The sequence below is a fragment of the Rhineura floridana genome, chromosome 7 (genome assembly GCF_030035675.1).
Source record: "Rhineura floridana isolate rRhiFlo1 chromosome 7, rRhiFlo1.hap2, whole genome shotgun sequence".
NCBI lineage: Eukaryota > Metazoa > Chordata > Lepidosauria > Squamata > Rhineuridae > Rhineura > Rhineura floridana.
Genome location: NC_084486.1, coordinates 110,699,063 through 110,720,449, shown reverse-complemented (window position 1 = coordinate 110,720,449; position 21,387 = coordinate 110,699,063). Strand labels below are relative to the sequence as shown.

General features: G+C 43.4%; 1 protein-coding gene across 4 annotated transcripts in view; it reads left to right on the top strand.

Moving 5' to 3' along the window:
- SLC19A3 (solute carrier family 19 member 3) overlaps window positions 1-21,387 on the top strand; it is a 62,673-nt gene that overhangs the window by 6,173 nt on the left and 35,113 nt on the right. Inside the window, exons 1-2 of one of the 4 annotated variants that reach the window (XM_061636856.1) lie at window positions 4,227-4,306; window positions 16,191-16,264. The exons of 1 other annotated variant lie outside the window; for it this stretch is intronic. In XM_061636856.1, the coding sequence (XP_061492840.1) occupies window positions 16,249-16,264 (16 nt within the window). In that variant the 5' untranslated portion in view covers window positions 4,227-4,306; window positions 16,191-16,248. Of the gene's footprint in view, window positions 1-4,226; window positions 4,307-5,904; window positions 5,982-16,190; window positions 16,265-21,387 lie in introns of those variants that run through there. 2 more of the 4 variants (XM_061636855.1, XM_061636854.1) reach the window with 2 other exon arrangements.

The window sequence follows — 21,387 nt, the reverse complement described above, 5'->3', positions numbered from 1 at the left end:
GACATTTTTTTTCTTTCTCTTTCCTTCCTTCACCACCAAAAAAGAAGACCGCTTTGCAGAATTTTCTCAATATTGTCCACCAGTTCCTTCCCCCTCCTCCCACCCAGCAGCTGCCATTTCCCCCACAATGCCCTTGAATGAAGCCAGGTCTGCAGCATTGTGGAGGATGCAAAATGATGAGCCAAGCTGTCAACACAGTGCAGCAGCAGCAAAATATTATTGGGGGGGGGAAGGAGGGGGAAAAGAAAAAAGCCACTGCTAACAGTGAGCCCCACCCCCAAGAAACTGATTTCCCCAAATTTCCACAGCTCTAATTTTCTCAGCGCATGGAGGCTTAGACTTCAGGCAACATCACCTAAATGGCTGTCACGCCTCAGGATTCCCTCATATCCAGTGGAGGCTCCTCCATTAGGGTGAATGGGATAATGCGCCACTAACCTCAGTTTTCCCTCAGTCAGCCCCCACCTGCCTGCCTTCTTACTTATAACCAGTCCAAGGGAGTGGCACTGGCTGTCAGTTTCCCCAGAGCTGCCCCTAGGCACCGGGAAGCAGGGCAGTTGCCCCGGGCCCCACGCTTTGGGGGCCCCCCGCACTTGGCGATCTGCTCATCAGCCGGCTCCTCCCTGCCTGCTTGCCTTCACCACGCCAGGCAGGGTGCAGCGCTCACTTGCTCTCTTTCTCTCCGCCCAGGACGGGCTCGCTCACTCGCCTGCCAGCCCGCCATGCTGAAGCCGCCGCCACTGCTGCTCCTGCTGCGGTCAGAGAGCTGTAGCTGCCCCGGGGACAGCAAGCTGGGCCGGCAGTTCCAGGACTGGTGCCTGCGCACCTACGGCAACTCAGCCAAGCCCAAGACGGTGACCCGGAGCAAATGTGGGGGCCCCCCAACTATGCTTTTGCCCCGGGCCCCGCACATGCCAAGGGAGGGCCTGAGTTTCCCGCTTCTTTGGTCTTAGTGTTGCCCTTGTAGAACTCAGCAGGGAGAGAAGATAGGGATAAAAGTATAATTTGTTTGCTCTAGCTCCATCTACTGTTGGCCCCCCTGCCATCAGCCCTACCAGTTCATATGGACATCAGCCATCATTGCTTGCACTTTGCTGAAATTACCTACCATAGGTACAAAATAGATGTATTCTAACAAAATCACGCCAGTTTAACTCCACACAAAATAATAAAATAAAAAACCAGGGGGAGGGAAGCCCATTCTTTATTTCTTCAAAACATTTATACACCACCTTTCCACCTTGCAAGGCCTTCAAGGTGGTTTTTGAAACATACAACACCTACTGCCTGATCAAGCAGACAGAAATGGCCCCTATAATGTTCTGCTTAAGCTGCTTCTCAGAAAACCTTTGGAGCATATGGAGAAGAATTCCCTTAAGCATGCTTGCAGCTGTCTGGCATAGATAGCATGATACAACTTTCCAGGATGTGGCCCCTCCTCACACAGAGGCAAAAATCTCTGCAGTGGGCCTGGCAGCCTCCAGCTCACTTTACAAGGTGTGCCATATCACAGCGACCAGCTAAGTAGGGGAGTGCTCGGGGGCAACCTGCACTGAATGGTATTTCAATGCTAAATAGGGATGGAAGGATCTGACAGTTTCAGTTCTCTGTTTCTCATTTTTCCATTCATAAATTCCATTCACCACATTTCTGCAGCAATTCGTGATTTTTTAAAAAAAATCTCCCTCCTTTTGTTAGCATTTTAGTGCATATTTCTCCCAATAAACAAATTTGTGTATGCAGTGGTGACTAATGTACACATTTGTGCAAGCAGTTTATTCTAATATAATGCATTTTGCATGTTATTTTAGCTAATATATTCATCTTTATGCACACTTTTACCTAATATATGCATTTTTGTAAATATTGGTTGGAGAACTGTACCACAAAATTTGGATAAGTGTGAATTTTGAAGGATGGCTGTGTTTTGGTTCTCATATTGTTTTGGAAAGTGTGGATTTGATAGAGTCAGCTTTAAATGCAAACTGAATCAAATTTTTCCTCCATCCCTAGTGCTGAGGTATTGCTGCGCCATTTTGTTTTGCAAAGAGAATTATCACTTGGTGGTCACACATTAATCTGGAATCCCTTGCCATCTGCCAGTGATTCTCTGAGGACATTGCTTATTAGTGAGAGGTGTTTTGTGTCTCACATGACTCCCCACCCCATCAGGTAAACATGTGCAGGTGGCTCCTACACAGTGCGGTTTTTTAAACAAAAATTTCAACCATTTACATCACCTTGACACGTGCACATCTGCACAGATGCTTACCTAGGCATAAAGCACTGATCATTTCATTCTCCTCTGGTCTCCCCCCCCCCCAAGTATGCAAAATGGCAACAGTCTCATGGTGCCGCCATGGAGACTCCATGGCTTTTACTGCAGCTTCTACCACTGGATCTTTTCAAGCCAATGCCACTATGTAAAGGATTCATACCAGTTCTAACCTTACTTGTCCTGTCCCACTCCAACAGGATTACAGCCTTAGGATGTGCAGTGGGGTTCACTCTTCTATCCCTTCCGAGTCAAGAACTCCTCCTACATCACCCTGCATAATTCAGGAAACTTGTTTTACACTCTATGGGACTTCACAGCTGTGCGGCAACACAGCTGCACTTGTGTTAGAATTTTTTTTTAACAGTTTGCCTTCTCCAGTGCTCACTGACAGGTGTAAAATGAAAGGCATTCCAGCTCCCATTATAGCCAAAGGTCAGGGATGATGGGAGTTGTAGTCCAGCAACCTCTGGTTCCTTACCCCTGATCTAATGGAATCCTGCCATGATAGTAGCACAACTGTAGCACAAAGCAGCCCTAAGGGTCACTACTGATACACTACCCAGGGAATAAAACCACACTTTTCCAGCAATAAATTATTGCAGCTTTAGTGGGAAAATTAGGTATCCCCACAACAGAAACTCTATGGCTCCATCTGCACTGTATCATGTAAAGTGGCAGTATCATGCCACTTTAAACAGTCATGGCTTCCCCCAAAGAATCCTGGGAAATGTAGCCTGCTAAGGGTGCTGAGAGTTGCTAGGATAACCCCTATTCCCCTTACAGAGCTACTATTCCCAGAGTTCCCGGGGCGAAGGATTGATTGTTAAACCACTCTGAGAACTGTAGCTCTGTGAGGGGAATAGGGATCCCCTAACAATTCTCAGCACTTTTAATAAACTACAGTTCCTAGGATTCTTTGTGGGGAAGCCATGACTGTTTAAAATGGCATGATACTGCTTTAACCGTATAGTGCAGATGGGGCCTAGGTTTAAGGGTGTTTGCCGCACTTTTCAGTGATGGTCTGTCTGTAAAGGCTGACATACAGAGTTCTCTGTTAGAAGTATTACTGTTTTGCCACAACAGATTAATCCTCTTAAAAATAATGTCTATTTTATATTATATGTAAAGCGCTGGGGGGAGGTATGACTGAGCAGTATATATATTCTGCTAAACAAACCTGTTTTGTTATCCGACTTCTGAGGTATAAAAAGGAGGGTTCATGTAGGTTTTACCCTACACTTATCTCACATGAAGGCAGCAGAGCATTATTTGCTTTCTTTGAGAAGGTTTGTGGGTAGACTGAACACACTGGAAAAAAAACACATTTCCACATAATGGGTGATCCAGAAAAGTAACTACTTACCTGATGGTGTAAGCAGTTCCCCAACAACTCAGATCCTTTGTCACATGGATTTTAAAGCCAAGATCAAGCCAATGTGGTAATCACAACTTAAGTCACTATACCCTTTTAGGCTGCTATGGGACTTCATGTTTTAGAAATACGGCTGTTTGATCAGAGAGCAAGGCAAAACACAACTCCACCTCTACCCCCTCAAAAGTATGCTAGCCATTTATCTGATTGTATTCAGGGAAGTAGCATCAGGGGGTCCCATTGTGTAGCACAACCTTTATGGGGGAGGGGCCTTAGCTCAGTGGTAGAGGACTTGCTTTGTATACAGAAAGCCACTAATTGTCATGTAGGAAATGATTGGAAAGACCTTTCTGTTGGAAACTTTGAAGAGCTGCTGGGTTAGATTAACCAATGAGTTGATTCTGCATAAGGCAACATTCAAATGGCAACATTACAGAATATTGGGTGTGTTTTCCTTTAGAAACAACACAGTGGTCTATGCAGACTCCTACCCATCATGGCTGTGAGAGAAAAGTAACAAGCTAGGAAGAGGTTGTGTACACACTAATCCATTTGTAGCAGAAAAATGTCATTTTTCTCAATCTGGAATCGTTTCTGCTTGTCCTCAACAAGCTGCTTTCAATCTAGATTGATACTAGATCCTGCCATCCAGAAAGGTGAGTATGGTTATTTGATATGCATTTGAAAACCCTCTCCTTGATTATAAGTATCCATGCCTTTTGCTCTGCACGTGCCCCAGGTGAATGAAGAAGGAAGTGGTTATTACTGTATTGGCCTCACCCACAACATAATTGGACTGCTGTGAATACACACACTGCCAGGACGGCTTTCATCTGTTTTGAAATGGATACATTGCAGGGTAATGCAGAATTAATCGCAATGAGCTTTTATTTTTGGAATGAAACCAGTTCCTCAAGAAGTGTTTTTCAGGGGCAAAAAATATGCAATAGGTCTAGATTATGTGTGGACTAAGTAGAAAAAAACAGTACTCTGTCTCCATGATTCTAGAATGAAATGCCATGTGTATGCCACAAGCTGGCTGGTCATTCTAAGTCTTTCCCCTGGAGACCTTGAGATAGAAGCTAAAACCCGGAGACCTGGTAACTATTTGACAAGGTAATGTTTTGTTCTTCCATATGTTCCTCATGTATTTGCAGCTACTGAAGTTCTGTTGTAAAAGCATTTTTTGTTTACTTTATATAATGTATGGCACTTGACAAAGTATATGGGGACGGATCTATGTTCCAAGGAACTTGCAGTCTAAAATTTGTCACGGGGAATAAAAGACAATGATGTCCACTCAAGCACAATTGTTTCAGAATTATTTTGTGACACAGCCAGGTGGCTACCATCCATTTCCCACAATTCTCCCAGTGCCATCGTGACAGTAGCAGGGGGAGCTGATGTCAGACAAAACAAATTGAGGCAAGTCTTGTGCTATTTATTTGCAAAGAACCCAGAAACATAATAATATACCAGACCTGCTAGATCATGCCAAAGGTCCATATCTAGTCCAGTATTCTGTTCTCACAGTGGCCAACCACATGACCATGGGAAGCCCACAAGTAAAACCTGAATGAAACAGCACTCGCCCAACCTGCAGTTCCCAGTGACTGAAATTCAGAGGTATAGCAAAGTGGCCCTAACAGTAGAGGCAGAACATAGCCATCATGGCTAGTAGCCACTGATAGTATTTTCTTCCATTAATGTGTCTAATCCCCTTTTAAAGCCATCCAAGTTGGTGGCCATCACTGCCTCTTATGGGACTGAATTCCATAGTTTAACTATGCACTGTGTGAAGAAGTACTTTCTTTTGTCTGTCCTGAATATTCCAACATTCAACTTCATTGGATACCCCCAAATTCTAGTATTATGTGAGGGGGAGCAAAACGTTTCTCTATCCACTTACCCCCCACTGTGCATAATGTTATACTACTCTATCACGTTGCCTCTTACAACAGAGTGAGATTTGAATGAACTCGACAACACTTTGTTACTAGACCTATGGCTTTTCAGTCTAAGATAATATATTTAAGTCATAGTTTTGCTTCAACAAGGAAAAAAATTAAGGAAACAACAGTACATTTTATGTGGATATGAGACTTGGCATGTTTGCTAAAGGCAGCAATTTCCCCCTAATCAGAAATTTACATGAAGGCAAAGTTCATCACCCACCCACAATTTCAGCTTTGAACTTACTGATTTACTTTGCCATTTGCAAAGGCCACATCGCAAATCCACAGGATGGAAATCTGTTTAGAAACTTAAAATTCATAATTCTGTGGCAATATAAACTACATGCAGCAGTGAGTAACCACAACCAAGATAAAGGTGGGTAAAATTGTGTGAATATTTTCACAGTGGACAGGGTGGGGGCAGCAATCCAGTTTTCCTGAATGCAAACAATTATCCAGGCAGAGAGGGCTTAATCAAAATGTATTTTACTTCTGTATGTCAGAGAACCTATGTTCAAATAACCCGTATATCATCTCCCTTTGAGATAAACCATGCAATTCTATACATATTTACTAAAAAAAACCCCCATCTTATTGGGTTCAGTAGCCAGTGTGGTATAGAGGTTAAGGTGTTGGACTGTGATCTGGGAGACCAGGGTTCGAATCCCCACACAGCCATGAAGCTCACTGGGTGGCCTTGGGTCAGTCACTGCCTCTCAGCCTCAGAGGAAGGCAATGGTAAACCCCCTCTGAATACCACTTACCATGAAAACACTATTCATAGGGTCGCCCATAAGTCGGAATAGACTTGAAAGGCAGTCCATTTCATTTTTTCAGGGCTTATTTCAAGGAAAGGGGATATAGGATTGCAGTTAAAACTCCCCAAATTCTGGAGGCTTTTTCTAATTTTTTTTTTTAAAGAATACTTGATCTGCTTATTGTATTCTGGTTAGATTATACAGCCACGAGAGTGGCTGTATACTATAGTCAGCAGGGATTTTTCACATTCCGCAATGTTAAATGGAAAATATCCCCCCATGCCATTCTGAAGCTTCCCATAAGCTCATTTCAAAACAAAACCTTACAAAACTTATAGTTCTGAACTCAGAAGACAACCCTGTCAGTTTTCATGGCGATACACAAAACAGTCAGAGAGAATCAAGAGTTCAAAGTCTAAAAAGAGAGAAAAAAACTCAGAGCCCTTTTGGACTTTTTTCTGCGAGTTCTCATAATCTGTTGAAATTCATTAAAAATCAGCCATGTTCACAGAGTATCTGTAATCCTAATATTGACCTTGCCCCATACTCTGACCTTCATCTACTGCAGTTTAAAAGTTAAAAAAATGCCTGGTTGATTTTTAATTAATTTAAGAAATTTTGGCTGGAAGCCTATTATAACGGGGCATGCTCAGTAAGGACCAACTGTCAGTGTTCTAAAAGCCTCACAGCTGCTGGGCTTGGCTAATCAGAGGGCCACACCCACAACAGACTTTATTTCACTTGAGACAGTCATGGCTTCCCTCAAAGAATCCTGTAGTTTGTGAAGGGTGCTGAGAGGAGACTCCTATTCCCCTGAGAGAATGATTTAACAGTCAGCCACTCTAATTAAAGGTCTGTGAGAGAAACAGGGTGTCTCCTAGCAACTCTCAGCACCTTTCACTAACTACACTTCCCAGGATTCTTTGAGAGAAGCCATGATTGGCTTTGAGCCATGGCTTTGAGAGAAGCCATGATAAATTGTTTTTAAAAGATGTGTTTTTAAATTTGTATATTTGTTTTTAATGTTTTTAGTTATTGTAAACCGCCCAGAGAGCTTCGGCTATGGGGCGGTATATAAATACACTAAATAAATAGATAAATAAATAATGCTTGTCCAAAGTGTAATAGAGGCCTGGTGTGGATGTGGCCAGGGACAGCTTTGTTTTAAATTTGGGTGGGAGGTAGGGTTGCCAGGTTCAGGGCCTGAGACTGATCCTGTATCTTTAGGAGAAGAGAAAGTCAGCCAAGTGCTGGTGTTCTTGCAACATTGTAATGGGAAAAACCACAAGGTAGAATTGTCCCTTCCCCCTGCCCAACTGTGAAAGATACAGAAGACGTCTTGGTTGGCAGGCCCAGCCTGGTCAGTTTTACCTATCCTAATCATGATTGCATAGGAGTATATCCGATTCAACTCAATAATCATACAAATGATCAGACCTGCCTTTTCCCTCCTTCCCCTTTCCTCTCCCTTTCTCCTCCCCTCTTCCTTCTTCCGCCTTCCCTGCCCACTCCAGCCTCCGTCTCTCCCCCCAGTCAGTTTTACCTATCCTAAGCATGATTGCATGGGAGTAAATCCCACTGAACTCAATAAACATGCAAATAACCACATCTGTCCTCCTTCTCCCTTCCCCCTCCTGCCTGCTCCCATCCCAGTCCTCCCCTCTGCCTTTCCACCCCTCCCTCCTCCCCCTCCTCCCTTCCCCATCCCCTGTGGTCAGTTTCACCTATCCTAAGCATGATTGCCTGGTGTGTGTTTGTAAATCCCACTTAACTCAATAAGTATGCAAATGATCAATCCATTCTCAGCAAACTTGCACAGGATCCCATTTCTTACCTTCCGGATTAAAAAGCAGGGAAAAAAGCAGTGGTGGCAACACCTGCCATCTCCAAAGATGGAGAATTATATTTTTGTATGTTTGTTGGTGTTCTTCTTACTTTGCTTCTTTCCTGTGTTACTACTGTTTCTACAGAGAATCTAAACTAGAAAATTTTATTTCCCTCATTATTCATCCTAGAAATAGGTGTCAAAGTTATTTTTATTAATTTTAAAGCCTTTTTATTGGTCAATGTCATATGATGTTGAAGATAGCCTTTTTTGTTTCAAACTGGAGGTTATGGTCTATTTCTGTTTTGGGTGCATTAACAGTTGGACCTGAAACTGCAGTTTAATGTAAAATCAGACTGATTACATAAGAACATAAGAAGAGCCTGCTGGATCAGGCCAGTGGCCCATCTAGTCCAGCATCCTGTTCTCACAGTGGCCAACCAGGTGCCTGGGGGAAGCCCGCAAGCAGGACCCGAGTGCAAGAACACTCTCCCCTCCTGAGGCTTCCGGCAACTGGTTTTCAGAAGCATGCTGCCTCTGACTAGGGTGGCAGAGCACAGCCATCACGGCTAGTAGCTATTGATAGCCCTGTCCTCCATGAATTTGTCTAATCTTCTTTTAAAGCCATCCAAGCTGGTGGCCATTACTGCATCTTGTGGGAGCAAATTCCATAGTTTAACTATGCGCTGAGTAAAGAAGTACTTCCTTTTGTCTGTCCTGAATCTTCCAACATTCAGCTTCTTTGAATGTCCACGAGTTCTAGTATTATGAGAGAGGGAGAAGAACTTTTCTCTATCCACTTTCTCAATGCCATGCATAATTTTATACACTTCTATCATGTCTCCTCTGACCCGCCTTTTCTCTAAACTAAAAAGCCCCAAATGCTGCAACCTTTCCTCGTAAGGGAGTCGCTCCATCCCCTTGATCATTCTGGTTGCCCTCTTCTGAACCTTTTCCAACTCTATAATATCCTTTTTGAGATGAGGCGACCAGAACTGTACACAGTATTCCAAATGCGGCTGCACCATAGATTTATACAACGGCATTATGATATCGGCTGTTTTATTTTCAATACCTTTCCTAATTATCGCTAGCATGGAATTTGCCTTTTTCACAGCTGCCGCACACTGGGTCGACATTTTCATCGTGCTGTCCACTACAACCCCAAGGTCTCTCTCCTGGTCGGTCACCGCCAGTTCAGACCGCATGAGCGTATATGTGAAATGAAGATTTTTTGCTCCAATATGCATAATTTTACACTTGTTTATATTGAATTGCATTTGCCATTTTTCTGCCCATTCACTCAGTTTGGAGAGATCTTTTTGGAGCTCTTCACAATCCCTTTTTGTTTTAACAACCCTGAACGCTTTTTGAAAGTCTAAGTACACTATGTCCACTGGATCACCTCTATCTATATGCTTGTTGACACACTCAGAGAATTCTAATAGGTTACTGAGACAGGACTTTCCCTTGCAGAAGCCATGCTGGCTCTGCTTCAGCAAGGCTTGTTCTTCTATGTGCTTGGTTAATCTAGCTTTAATCATACTTTCTACCAGTTTTCCAGGGACAGAAGTTAAGCTAACTGGCCTGTAATTTCCGGGATCCCCTCTGGATCCCTTTTTGAAGATTGGCGTTACATTTGCCACTTTCCAGTCCTCAGGCAAGGAGGAGGACCCGAGCGACAAGTTACATATTTTAGTTAGCAGATCAGCAATTTCACCTTTGAGTTCTTTGAGAACTCTCGGGTGGATGCCATCCGGGCCCGGTGATTTGTCAGTTTTTATATTGTCCATTAAGCTTAGAACTTCCTCTCTCGTTACCACTATTTGTCTTAGTTCCTCAGAATCCCTTCCTGCAAATGTTAGTTCAGGTTCAGGGAACTGCCCTATATCTTCCACTGTGAAGACAGATGCAAAGAATTCATTTAGCTTCTCTGCAATCTCCTTATCGTTCTTTAGTACACCTTTGACTCCCTTATCATCCAAGGGTCCAATTGTCTCTCTAGATGGTCTCCTGCTTTGAATGTATTTATAGAATTTTTTGTTGTTGGTTTTTATGTTCTTAGCAATGTGCTCCTCAAATTCTTTTTTAGCATCCCTTATTGTCTTCTTGCATTTCTTTTGCCAGAGTTTGTGTTCTTTTTTATTTTCTTCATTCGGACAAGACTTCCATTTTCTGAAGGAAGACTTTTTGCCTCTAAGAGCTTCCTTGACTTTGCTCGTTAACCATGCTGGCATCTTCTTGGCCCTGGCGGTACCTTTTCTGATCTGCAGTATGCACTCCAGTTGAGCTTCTAATATAGTGTTTTTAAACAACTTCCAAGCATTTTCGAGTGATGTGACCCTCTGGACTTTGTTTTTCAGCTTTCTTTTTACCAATCCCCTCATTTTTGTGAAGTTTCCTCTTTTGAAGTCAAATGTGACTGTGTTGGATTTTCTTGGCAATTGGCCAGTTACATGTATGTTTAATTTAATAGCACTGTGGTCACTGCTCCCAATCGGTTCAACAACACTTACATCTCGCACCAGGTCCCGGTCCCCACTGAGGATTAAGTCCAGGGTTGCCGTCCCTCTGGTCGGTTCCATGACCAACTGATCTAGGGAATAGTCATTTAGAATATCTAGAAACTTTGCTTCTTTGTCATGACTGGAACACATATGCAGCCAGTCTATGTCCGGGTAGTTGAAGTCACCCATTGCTACCACATTTCCTAGTTTGGATGCTTCCTCAATTTCATATCTCATCTCAAGGTCTCCCTGAGCATTTTGATCAGGGGGACGATAGATCGTTCCCAGTATTAAGTCCCTCCTGGGGCACGGTATCACCACCCACAACGATTCTGTGGAGGAGTCTGCCTCTTTTGGGGTTTCGAGCTTGCTGGATTCAATGCCTTCTTTCACGTATAGAGCGACTCCGCCACCAGTACGTCCTTCCCTGTCCTTCCAATATAGTTTATATCCAGGGATAACCATATCCCACTGGTTTTCTCCATTCCACCAGGTCTCGGTTATGCTCACTATATCAATGCTCTTCTCTAAGACCAAGCACTCCAGTTCTCCCATCTTGGTTCGGAGGCTCCTAGCATTAGCGTACAGGCACTTGTAAGCAGTGTCTCTCTTCAAGTGTCTTTGGCACTTGTGGTTAGGCCTGTGGTAATTTTGCTCTTCTGAATTTATATGCTGTGCCCCTGCTCTCACAATGCCTACTTCTAGGCCTACCCCTTTTAAAATTTCATCATTTCTTTGGTTTTTATCCCAGGGGGGAGGTTTATTCCGAACCGGACCTTTCTCAGCTCCTGTCGGGTTTCCCCCCTCAGTCAGTTTAAAAGCTGCTCTGCTACCTTTTTAATTTTAAGTGCCAGCAGTCTGGTTCCATTCTGGTTCAAGTGGAGCCCGTCCCTTTTGTACAGGCCCGGCTTGTCCCAAAATGTTCCCCAGTGCCTAACAAATCCGAACCCTTCCACCTGACACCATCGTCTCATCCACGCATTGAGACTGCGAAGCTGGGCCTGTCTGGCTGGTCCTGCGTGTGGAACCGGTAGCATTTCAGAAAAAGCCACCTTGGAGGTCCTGGCTTTCAGCATCCTACCTAGCAAGCTAAATTTTGCTTCCAGGACCTCACGGCTGCATTTCCCCATGTCGTTGGTGCCAACGTGCACCACGACCACTGACTCCTTCCCAGCACTGTCTACCAAACTATCTAAACGACGGGCGATATCCGCAACCTTCGCACCAGGCAGGCAAAACACCTTGCGGTCTACACGCCCATCACACACCCCACTGTCTATGTTCCTAATGATCGAATCACCCACTACAAGGATCCCTCCACCCCCTGGAGATATATCCTCGGCACGAGAGGATAGCTGCTCATCCCCCAAGGAATGGGTCCCTTCTAAGGGATCGTTTCCCTCTTCCTCAGTTGGATGCTCTCCTTCCATGAGACCATCGTTCTCCATGATAGCAGGAGAGCTATCATCGTTGGAGTGGGACACAGCTATAACGTCCCTGAAGGCCTCCTCCACACACCTCTCTGCCTCTCTCAGCTTTTCCAGGTCCGCCGCCTTGGCCTCAAGGAAATGAAGTCGTTCCCGGAGAGCCAGGAGCTCATTGCACCGAGAGCATACCCACGACTTCTGTCCAACAGGCAGATAGTCGTACATGCTGCAGGCGGTGCAAAACACTGGAAAGCCCCCACACCCCTGCTGGCTTCTTACCTGCATAGTTTTGTTTAAGGTTTATTACGTCAATGGGTTGGAGACTGCGGTTTAGTTGAGGTCAGGGAACAGACGGGCAGAGTGGGGGGCCCTGGCTTCCTTGCCCTGCTGCCGAACTCGCTCTGCTGCTTAACTCGCCTTGATGCTTTGTCAGCTAGGGCTCTCTCTAGCTCGTGGAGCAGGCTCCCTCGCTAGGGTGCTCTGACTTTGTATGTGTGGCTGGTTCCTCCCAGCTACTGCTGCCAGCCAATGATGTGTTACTTGAGGCTGATGGCTATCAGCTGGGGCTTAACACTTTAGTATTCTCTCAGGCTTCCTTCCTTCCTTCCTTCCTTCCTGAGGGGCGGGGCTGTTTAAGCTTTTGGCTGCTTTTAATCTAATCAAGGGGCTGCGCCTTCCAGGCAAGTCTTTTGTGTTTGTTGTTTTCCCACCTAGAACAGCCTGACCTTCCTTTAACCTAGGGAAACAGAGCTTGTGGTTGTGTTTCAGGAAGGCTGAAGCTGCCCTTTTTAGCAAGGACTGAGCTGACTCTCTCCCTGTATGTGTCGGTGGAGTTTCCTTTTCCCCCTTCTCTCCGACTGGAATTTAGCCTTGTTTACAGTGTCCCCTGAAGCTTTCCTGCTAGGGTGGTGTTGAAAACTAGCTTTCTATGGGCTTCCTTCTCCTAGGATCTGTCTCCTAAGATATAGGTTCTTTCAGGATTTGGCTCCTAGCTCAGGGTGACCTTGGGCTGCCCTTATTACTTATTGCTCTGAGCTGTTTTACTTCAATTAAATAATGGAATAAATGGGAGCTACTTGCCCTCTTTTCGCTCTGCTGCTTAACTCGCCTTGACGCTTCATCAGCTGGGGCTCCCTCTAGCTCGTGGAGCAGGCTCCCTCGCTAGGGTGCTCTGACTTTATATGTGTGGCTGGTTCCTCCCAGCTACTGCTGCCAGCCAATGATGTGTTACTTGAGGCTGATGGCTATCAGCTGGGGCTTAACACTTTAGTATTCTCTCAGGCTTCCTTCCTTCCTTCCTGAGGGGCGGGGCTGTTTAAGCTTTTGGCTGCTTTTAATCTAATCAAGGGGCTGCGCCTTCCAGGCAAGTCTTTTGTGTTTGTTGTTTTCCCACCTAGAACAGCCTGACCTTTCTTTAACCTAGGAAAACAGAGCTTGTGGTTGTGTTTCAGGAAGGCTGAAGCTGCCCTTTTTAGCTTTTTATGCTGCTACTTTAGCAATAACTCTAGTTGTTGGAAAAAAGAGGATGCATGTTTTCAGCCTGCTATGTTTAAACCACTTTATTTAAGGCAAGGTGTTCACGATCAATTAAAAACATAGAGCACACCTAGAATTTTGCTAGAATATATTTCACCTCCCACTGTTTTATCTTGTGCAAATTGAGACACTTCTGAGGTCCATTGGAGACTATTTTGCAGAAGTCAGTGCCATTATTCCACAGTTATCCTGTCCAGAGCCGAAAGAATGAAACTGAAGTGTGGGTGCAAGTAAATCTCATTTTATTAGAGTAATGGATACATCAAAAGCATTGCGCTTCATAGGAAACCCTGCGCTAACTCACTAGAATCCCTAACTATACTCTAGACATGCTCTGCAGCGTGTGAAGGAAGTTGACTCAACGACTCCCCACTTTAAGCGGCAAGCTTATGAAGGGAATGTTTTCGAACGTAATCTCTGACTCCTACGTAATTCCTGTCTTTGCCCTGTCCGTTTCTCGCGGCAGCGGGAGCGCGGGGACAGAGGGCGTGCTTCCAACGGCTCATCGGAAGACACCTGCTCTTGAGCAACAGGCTCAAGATCAGGGGGCTGTGCCACACTGGAATCCTCCTGGGAACCGCTTGGCAAGGGAGGAGCTGGCACTGTCTCTGGAGCTTCCCCCAACAAGTCTTCTGCATCAGCTGGGGGCAGCGCTCTCTGTTCCTCTGAGAGTGCGGTAACCGTGGGAATTGGCTGGTGTGCAGGCTGACCCCCACCCGCAAGGTCCTGTCCAGACTCAACAATTCCCAACTCTGCTTCCTCTGGCAGAGTTCCTCTGAAACTCATGCCTCCCCCTTCCCTGTCCATTCTGGTTTAGCTGAGGCTCAACAACAATTATGTTTGGAGTTTTTTTAGTATAAATTTTGCAAAGTGTTGCTGTATTTCACATATTCATAGAAACAAAAGAAAATGATTTCCTATAGAAAACTTCACTAAAATTGCAAAGTAAATCAGACATATTTAAAGTGACCATCTGAACTAGATCAACTGTCTTAATAATGTTGCTTCCTCCCGGGTAAAACAAGATCAGCACAGGACATATCTTCTTTCTATTATTTGGGCTGATTACAGGTGTTGCCACCACTCACCATATGCTCAGAGGCACATTACCAAATTCTTCCAAGCTACACAGTAAGTGGATTGGACTGTAAAAGACCAACCCAAATTCTGTTTGCATTTTGACAATTTTGTAGGGCAGTACAATATCTCAGAGAGGAGTTCAGGTCTCCTGCTCCCCTGGTGCATTCACTATAGCTGCCCAATTTCCCTGCTTTTTAAAGTTTGGTAGAAATATCTGTGGGCTATAGGTACATTCTTAAACTGCAAGTTTTTTTGCCTATTAGTGAATAATATTGATCATTATCGTCATCGTCATCTATTAGAGTTCTTATCTACCCTTCACCATAAGGTTCCAGGGTGGGTTACAACAATGAATTTTCACTGTTGAAATCAGTTTAAATAGGAAGGACTGTAGCTCTGTGGTAAAGCATTTGCCTTGTGTGCAGAAGGTCCCTGGTTCAATCCCTGCCATCTCCAGGTAGAGCTGCGAAAGACACCTGCCTGAAATCTGGGAAGGGTGGAGCCAGTCAGGATAAACAATACTGAGCTGGATTGACCAATCATCTGACATGGTGTAAGGAAGCTTCCTATGATCCTATGGAATAAACAAATAAATATTGGACAATGACAAAGGAAAATATTAATAATACTGGCTTGATTTAATTAACTACGACATAGTTGATTTTTAAAATGAATTGTTTTTAACTGTTTCTATTCAGAAAACAAATTCCTTTTTGAAATTGGGCAACTAGAACTGTGCACAGTATTCCAAGTATGGATGCATCTAGAACAGTAGATCAAGATACAGATGGTGAAGCAGTTCTATTTTATCAGCAAGGATCTCACACGTCTTGGGTAATTAAAGGTGCAGGCCCCACTTCCAAAAGAAAGAAGTATGATCTACTGTCAGGAGACAGAACAAGCTCTGCAGAGATCTACTCTTATTGATTGATTGATTAATTGCACTTGTATACCGCCCCATAGCCGAAGCTCTCTGGGCAGTTTACAGCAATCAAAAACATTAAAACAAATATACAATTTAAAACACATATTTTAAAAACAATTTAAAACACAATTTTAAAATTTAAAACAATATAAAAACAATTTAAAACACATGCTAAAATGCCTGGGAGAAGAGGAAAGTCTTGAACTGGCACTGAAAAGATGACAGTGTTGGAAAGAGAAGCCCCAATCTTTTCATTAACTTCTTAAGATTTTGAACCCAGAAGGAAGGTGTCCTAATAGTCCAGGATGGCCACCACAGCAGTGAATTCAGGTAGGTGAATTCTCACTGATTTAATATTTTTGTTGTTGGTCACTATGGGCAGGTTTCCCCATGATATGCTCATGGGCCTTTTCGATACAACTGAAATCTTCTACTTGTTTCTCTTTAGTTTCCCTGTCTCCCCATAATCCCTAAAGAATTTGTTTTCACCATCAAGGGATTTATACAAAAATGCTTTTTTCTTTAAGATCTGTCCTGATCTACTGAAAATGACTCATTCCATTTGTGACTTATCAGGCATCAGCAATGGCATCCAAAATGAGTGAGTAAAGCAATGAGACATTCATTTTCTCACCATGGGGATCTTTAAGTTCTAGTGGTTAAGTGGAATTTCATATATATCTGAGCCTAGGCCTACATGGTTCCTGGAGGCATCTACCCTGCGAAATTCCCTTCCCTTAAATATTAGACTGGCGCCATCTCTGTTATCTTTTCAGCGCCTATTGAAGACCTTCCTCTTTTAACAAGCCTTTAAGCTGAGACCTTATCCCGGTCTGCGTCTGTGTTGGAATTGCTTTTTAATATGTTTTTTTAACCTTTTTAAAAAAACAATATGTTTTTAACTTTTTTTTCTTTTTTAAGATGTCTTCAAAGCTTTTTTAAAAAAATGTTTTTAAAGATGTTTTGTTGTAATGTATTTTAAAGTCTGTTTTTATGATGTTTTAAAGTTGTTTTTAGTGCTTTTGTTTGCCGCCCTGGGCTCCTGCTGGGAGGAAAGGAAGGATATAAATCAAATAATAAATAAATAAATAAATTGAGACAACACATTCTTTACAGTCTAATTCCTCCCTCAGATACATTCCCTCTTTTGTTTATCTTCACTATATGCTTACAAGCAGTGCTCTAAAGGGGAATCTCAACAGCTATTTTAATATCCTGTGTAATCTGAAATAAGCTATAAATTACCTTCCATGGATTTTTTTTTAAAAGCCCAGCTTTCAAAGGACTTCATTGTAACATTTGAGGGTGTACCTTGGTGTATTTTAATAGAGGTTACCCTCAATGTGCATTTCTTTCAATATAGCAATGCTGTCCTCACCTTCATAAGGAGATTGCACATTTCTTTTACTTAGGGCCCATCCATACCTAACCGTAAAAGCCACGTTTTCCATATTCGGTTGGTGGCCTGGAGATCCATACATGGCCTGTTTGTGGTTGGATTTATATTGTGAAAACCCGATTTTCAAGCATCTATACGTGTGCTCCCCCCCCCCCAATCGCTTTAACATTGGTCACTCCCTTAAATCGATCACTTTTCAGTTATTGGTCCATACCATTTGTTTGCTTTTGGTGCGCTTTTTCAGAACACTGCAGAAACATGTATGTTAAAAAATTTCCCATACATGTGCAGGTTTATTGATGTGCAAAAGGGCAAAGTTAATAGTCCCCCTCTCCAGTGCAAGCAAAATAAATGTCTGAGCTGTTACATATAATATAGTGCATACTAAGGATAGGAACCGCTGGTTACTCCTGATTCCATTGAATTTGTTTAACTGATCTGACCGCCTGGCTCTTTGGTATATTTGGCTCCCCCTCCCATCCCCATCAGCTGTTGGGCAGGAAGAGAGAAGCTTTGCCTACTGCTGGATCGACTGCAAGATCAATGCCACATTAAAGTACTAGCGCTTGCTCCTCTCCCCTCCCCTTTCCCCCTATCAGCCCAAGCAAGCTCAGTTAAAAACCTCCTCCTTTAAACTCCATGTTTTCAATTATTATTATTTTTGCATATTACAAAATAGCTTTTAAGTGGAAATATTATTCATTAAACATTTGATTTTACGTTTGATTACAAAGTACTAGTTTTTTAAAACAACAACAATGTGATACAGTTACAGAAGTCGGAAGGAGGAAGTACCCCAGTTCAGTATGAGAAGCAGGGATACACTGTAAGGAGGAAGGAGGAGGCGTGGACAGAAGGTGGATCCAACTCCAGTATAGGCATACCCCGCTTAAAGTCGCTTCACTTAAAAGTCACCTTGCTATAACGTACATGCTCCATACTCTCCCATACCCCACTTTAACGTACACGCTTCGCAATAATGGACACTTAATGGCATGACGCCGCTGCCATCTAGTGGCGATTGCAGTGCAGTACATGCATAGATAATTGCTTCACTTTAAGTACATTTTCACTTTACATACACCCTCCGGTCCAATTGTGTATGTTAAAGCGGGGTATGCCTGTACTGGAAATGCAACTGGCTATTAGGGGGGAAGGAGATAGGGGGCTTGGTATATGATGGAGGAATGCCTATGGCCCACCTATTGCAGGAAAGTCTGCTGCATTGCGTCTGAGCCCTGGGCTTCTACTGGGAGGAAGGGCGGGATATAAATTTAATTAACAACAACGACAATAATGCTGCAATTGATTATCGATACAGGAAAGCATATTGGTTTTTCAGTGGTATTTCCAATGCGGATTTGTGAATGCGAAAATCCATATTAGCTTGCAACATCATGTGGACGACGGTGAATTAATGAGGACATGGATGGGCCCTTAGGCTGCGTGTACACACTATCCTGTTTGTGGAGCAAAATGTTGTTTTTCTCAATCTGAAATCACACCCAACCTCAACTTGCTGCTTTCAATCTAGATTAATTCTAGACCATACCATCCACAAGGGTGGGTGTAGCTACTTGATATGCATTTAAAAACTCTTCCCTTGATAGATTATTTATGCCTTTCCCTCTCTGTATGTGGCCCAGATGAATGAAAAAGGAAGTGGTGATTGTGATATTGGTACTGAGCAGACATGGACTGCCTACATCTGTTTCCAAATGGATATACTACAGGGTGAAGCAGAATCAATCTGCAATGAGCTTTTATTTTTTGAATGAAACCAGCACAAGAAGCACTTTTCAGGGGTGAAAAATATGCAGATGATCTAGATTATGTGTGGACTGTGGAGAAAAGACATGTGCTTAGTCTCTATTGATTCTAGAATAAAATGCCACGTGTTTGCAGCCACAGTAGAGAAAGGAATGCTTAATTTATTTTGTAGGCATTTGATATGAGGGGAGAGGGAGAGAAGATGGATCAGGACATTTGTCTTCTTGAGCTGATATGCATTCACTGTGCAAATGCTAAAAAAAAACAACCACCAGCCTGAGGGAATTTAAGTCAAGTATTTGTAACCTACTTTTCTTTTCAAATAATGTCCTTGGGCAGAACAATCTTACAGAATTGGGGGAGGGAGAGTTTGAGGTGAGCAATTGCCAAATCCAGAGCCCTGCCAGGCTCATGCCAACAGGACAGAAGGAGACTTTTTTTCTTTTCTTCTTCCTTTTTAAATAAAGGGCTCATCTACCCGGTGGTTTACTGTGTGTTTGGTGCTACTCACATCTCCTTTTAATTTGCTTGGTTCACATGATGTTACCAGCAAACAGAAGCTATCATGCAGTTTTCCTCCTGTAAATCTGTACTAATCCAATCCACTGATAATATGAAAAGTGGAGGAAAAACCATCTCCACGGCATTCCTCCTTGCAGATGCTTTGCTCCAAAGCTTTTAGATGGATGTGTCAACCGTTCTCTCCATGCCCACGATCTCCTCCTTTTTTTCATTTCATTTCCTGTGGACTGACGAGCAACTTCAGGCTGCTCTTCTCCATTTTGCTGGCCTTTTTTATGTTGCTGCAAATGGTGTCATTATTTTTCTTTTTCTCCTAACTTGTGCACAAAAGCATAACACTGCTCAAAGAAAGATTTATATTTCAGCTGTATTGTACCAGTGAAAATACAAATAATTGCACTTCTAGGTTGTTGTTGTTTTAAAAAAATGGAACCTACTGCAGCTGGTAGAACAAACTGAGTATGCTCAGTTGCCAAGCAACCAAAGGGAGAAGAAATGTTCAATTAGAGGGTGTGGTCATTAGGAAACTGCATGATTGATCCTTCCCCTCAGTGTGAATAGAAAACAGTGTTTGTAGCTGGCATTGAGCTCTTACTGTGGACGGTGCAAATAGAAAATGGAGGTAAAAACAGTGTCTTTAGTACAAAGTAATGCTTTCATTTGGATAAGCCCAAAGACATTAGACACATCCTCCATTCCAGGTGCATGTTGGGAGAACAGGAGGGTTTGGGATCCAACAGATCCAAATCTTCCCCATATTCACACCAGTACATCTCTAGAGTATCTCCCTTTTGCCCTCTCTCCCCCATTGGAGCACCAACAGCGGGGTGGCAGACTTTTGCACAGCAGCTGGGAAGAGGTTTCTGGGGTCTTGTGGAGAGGGAAATCTGCAAAATTTTGTGCCCCTCCCCAGGCACCTTCCAGGGAGCATATGATAGCACTCTAAAAGTACTATATATATATCTAGTAAAAGTATGTGAAACATACTGTAAAGGTAATCACATGACAGCATAGAAAACAATGCAAACACTCATGCAGTTACTTTTTCAAACAGCAAAATATGCTGCTGCACATGGCGCCCATTAACTGCAGGGCTGGGATATACACCTCACACAATAGATCTTTCCTGAAACATTTACATGGCTATTTAAGTTCACCATAGCCTTTCCCACATGTTTTGCTCATGAGAATCCATGCCTAAAGCAACCTCATAGTGGAAGAGTTTACATCATAACCAGGCCACAGTTCCAGTTTAATAAGTCAAACGGTATCACACAGCATCTCAAAAAGGATATTATAGAGTTGGAAAAGGTTCAGAAGAGGGCAACCAGAATGATCAAGGGGATGGAGCAACTCCCTTACGAGGAAAGGTTGCAGCATTTGGGGCTTTTTAGTTTACAGAAAAGGTGGGTCAGAGGAGACATGATAGAAGTGTATAAAATTATGCATGGCATTGAGAAAGTGGATAGAGAAAAGTTTTTGTCCCTCTCTCATAATACTAGAACTCGTGGACATCCAAAGAAGAGAATGTTGGAAGATTCAGGACAGACAAAAGGAAATACTTCTTTACTCAGCGCATAGTTAAACTATGGAATTTGCTCCCACAAGACGCAGTAATGGCCACCAGCTTGGATGGCTTTAAAAGAAGATTAGACAAATTCATGGAGGACAGGGCTATCAATGGCTACTAGCCATGATGGCTGTGCTCTGCCACCCTAGTCAGAGGCAGCATGCTTCTGAAAACCAGTTGCCGGAAGCCTCAGGAGGGGAGAGTGTTCTTGCACTCGGGTCCTGCTTGCGGGCTTCCCCCAGGCCACTCTGAGAACAGGATGCTGGACTAGATGGGCCACTGGCCTGATTCAGCAGGCTCTTCTTATGTTCTTATATCTAGCCAGGGTTTTAAAACTGGCCAAAAGTCCCATCATCCATCCATCCCTGAACCCACCCCACCCCACCCCGACTAACAAAGAACGGAAAGCACTTTGTAAACAATATACCAGAATTAAAGATGTTTTTCATTTCCCTTAAGAGGA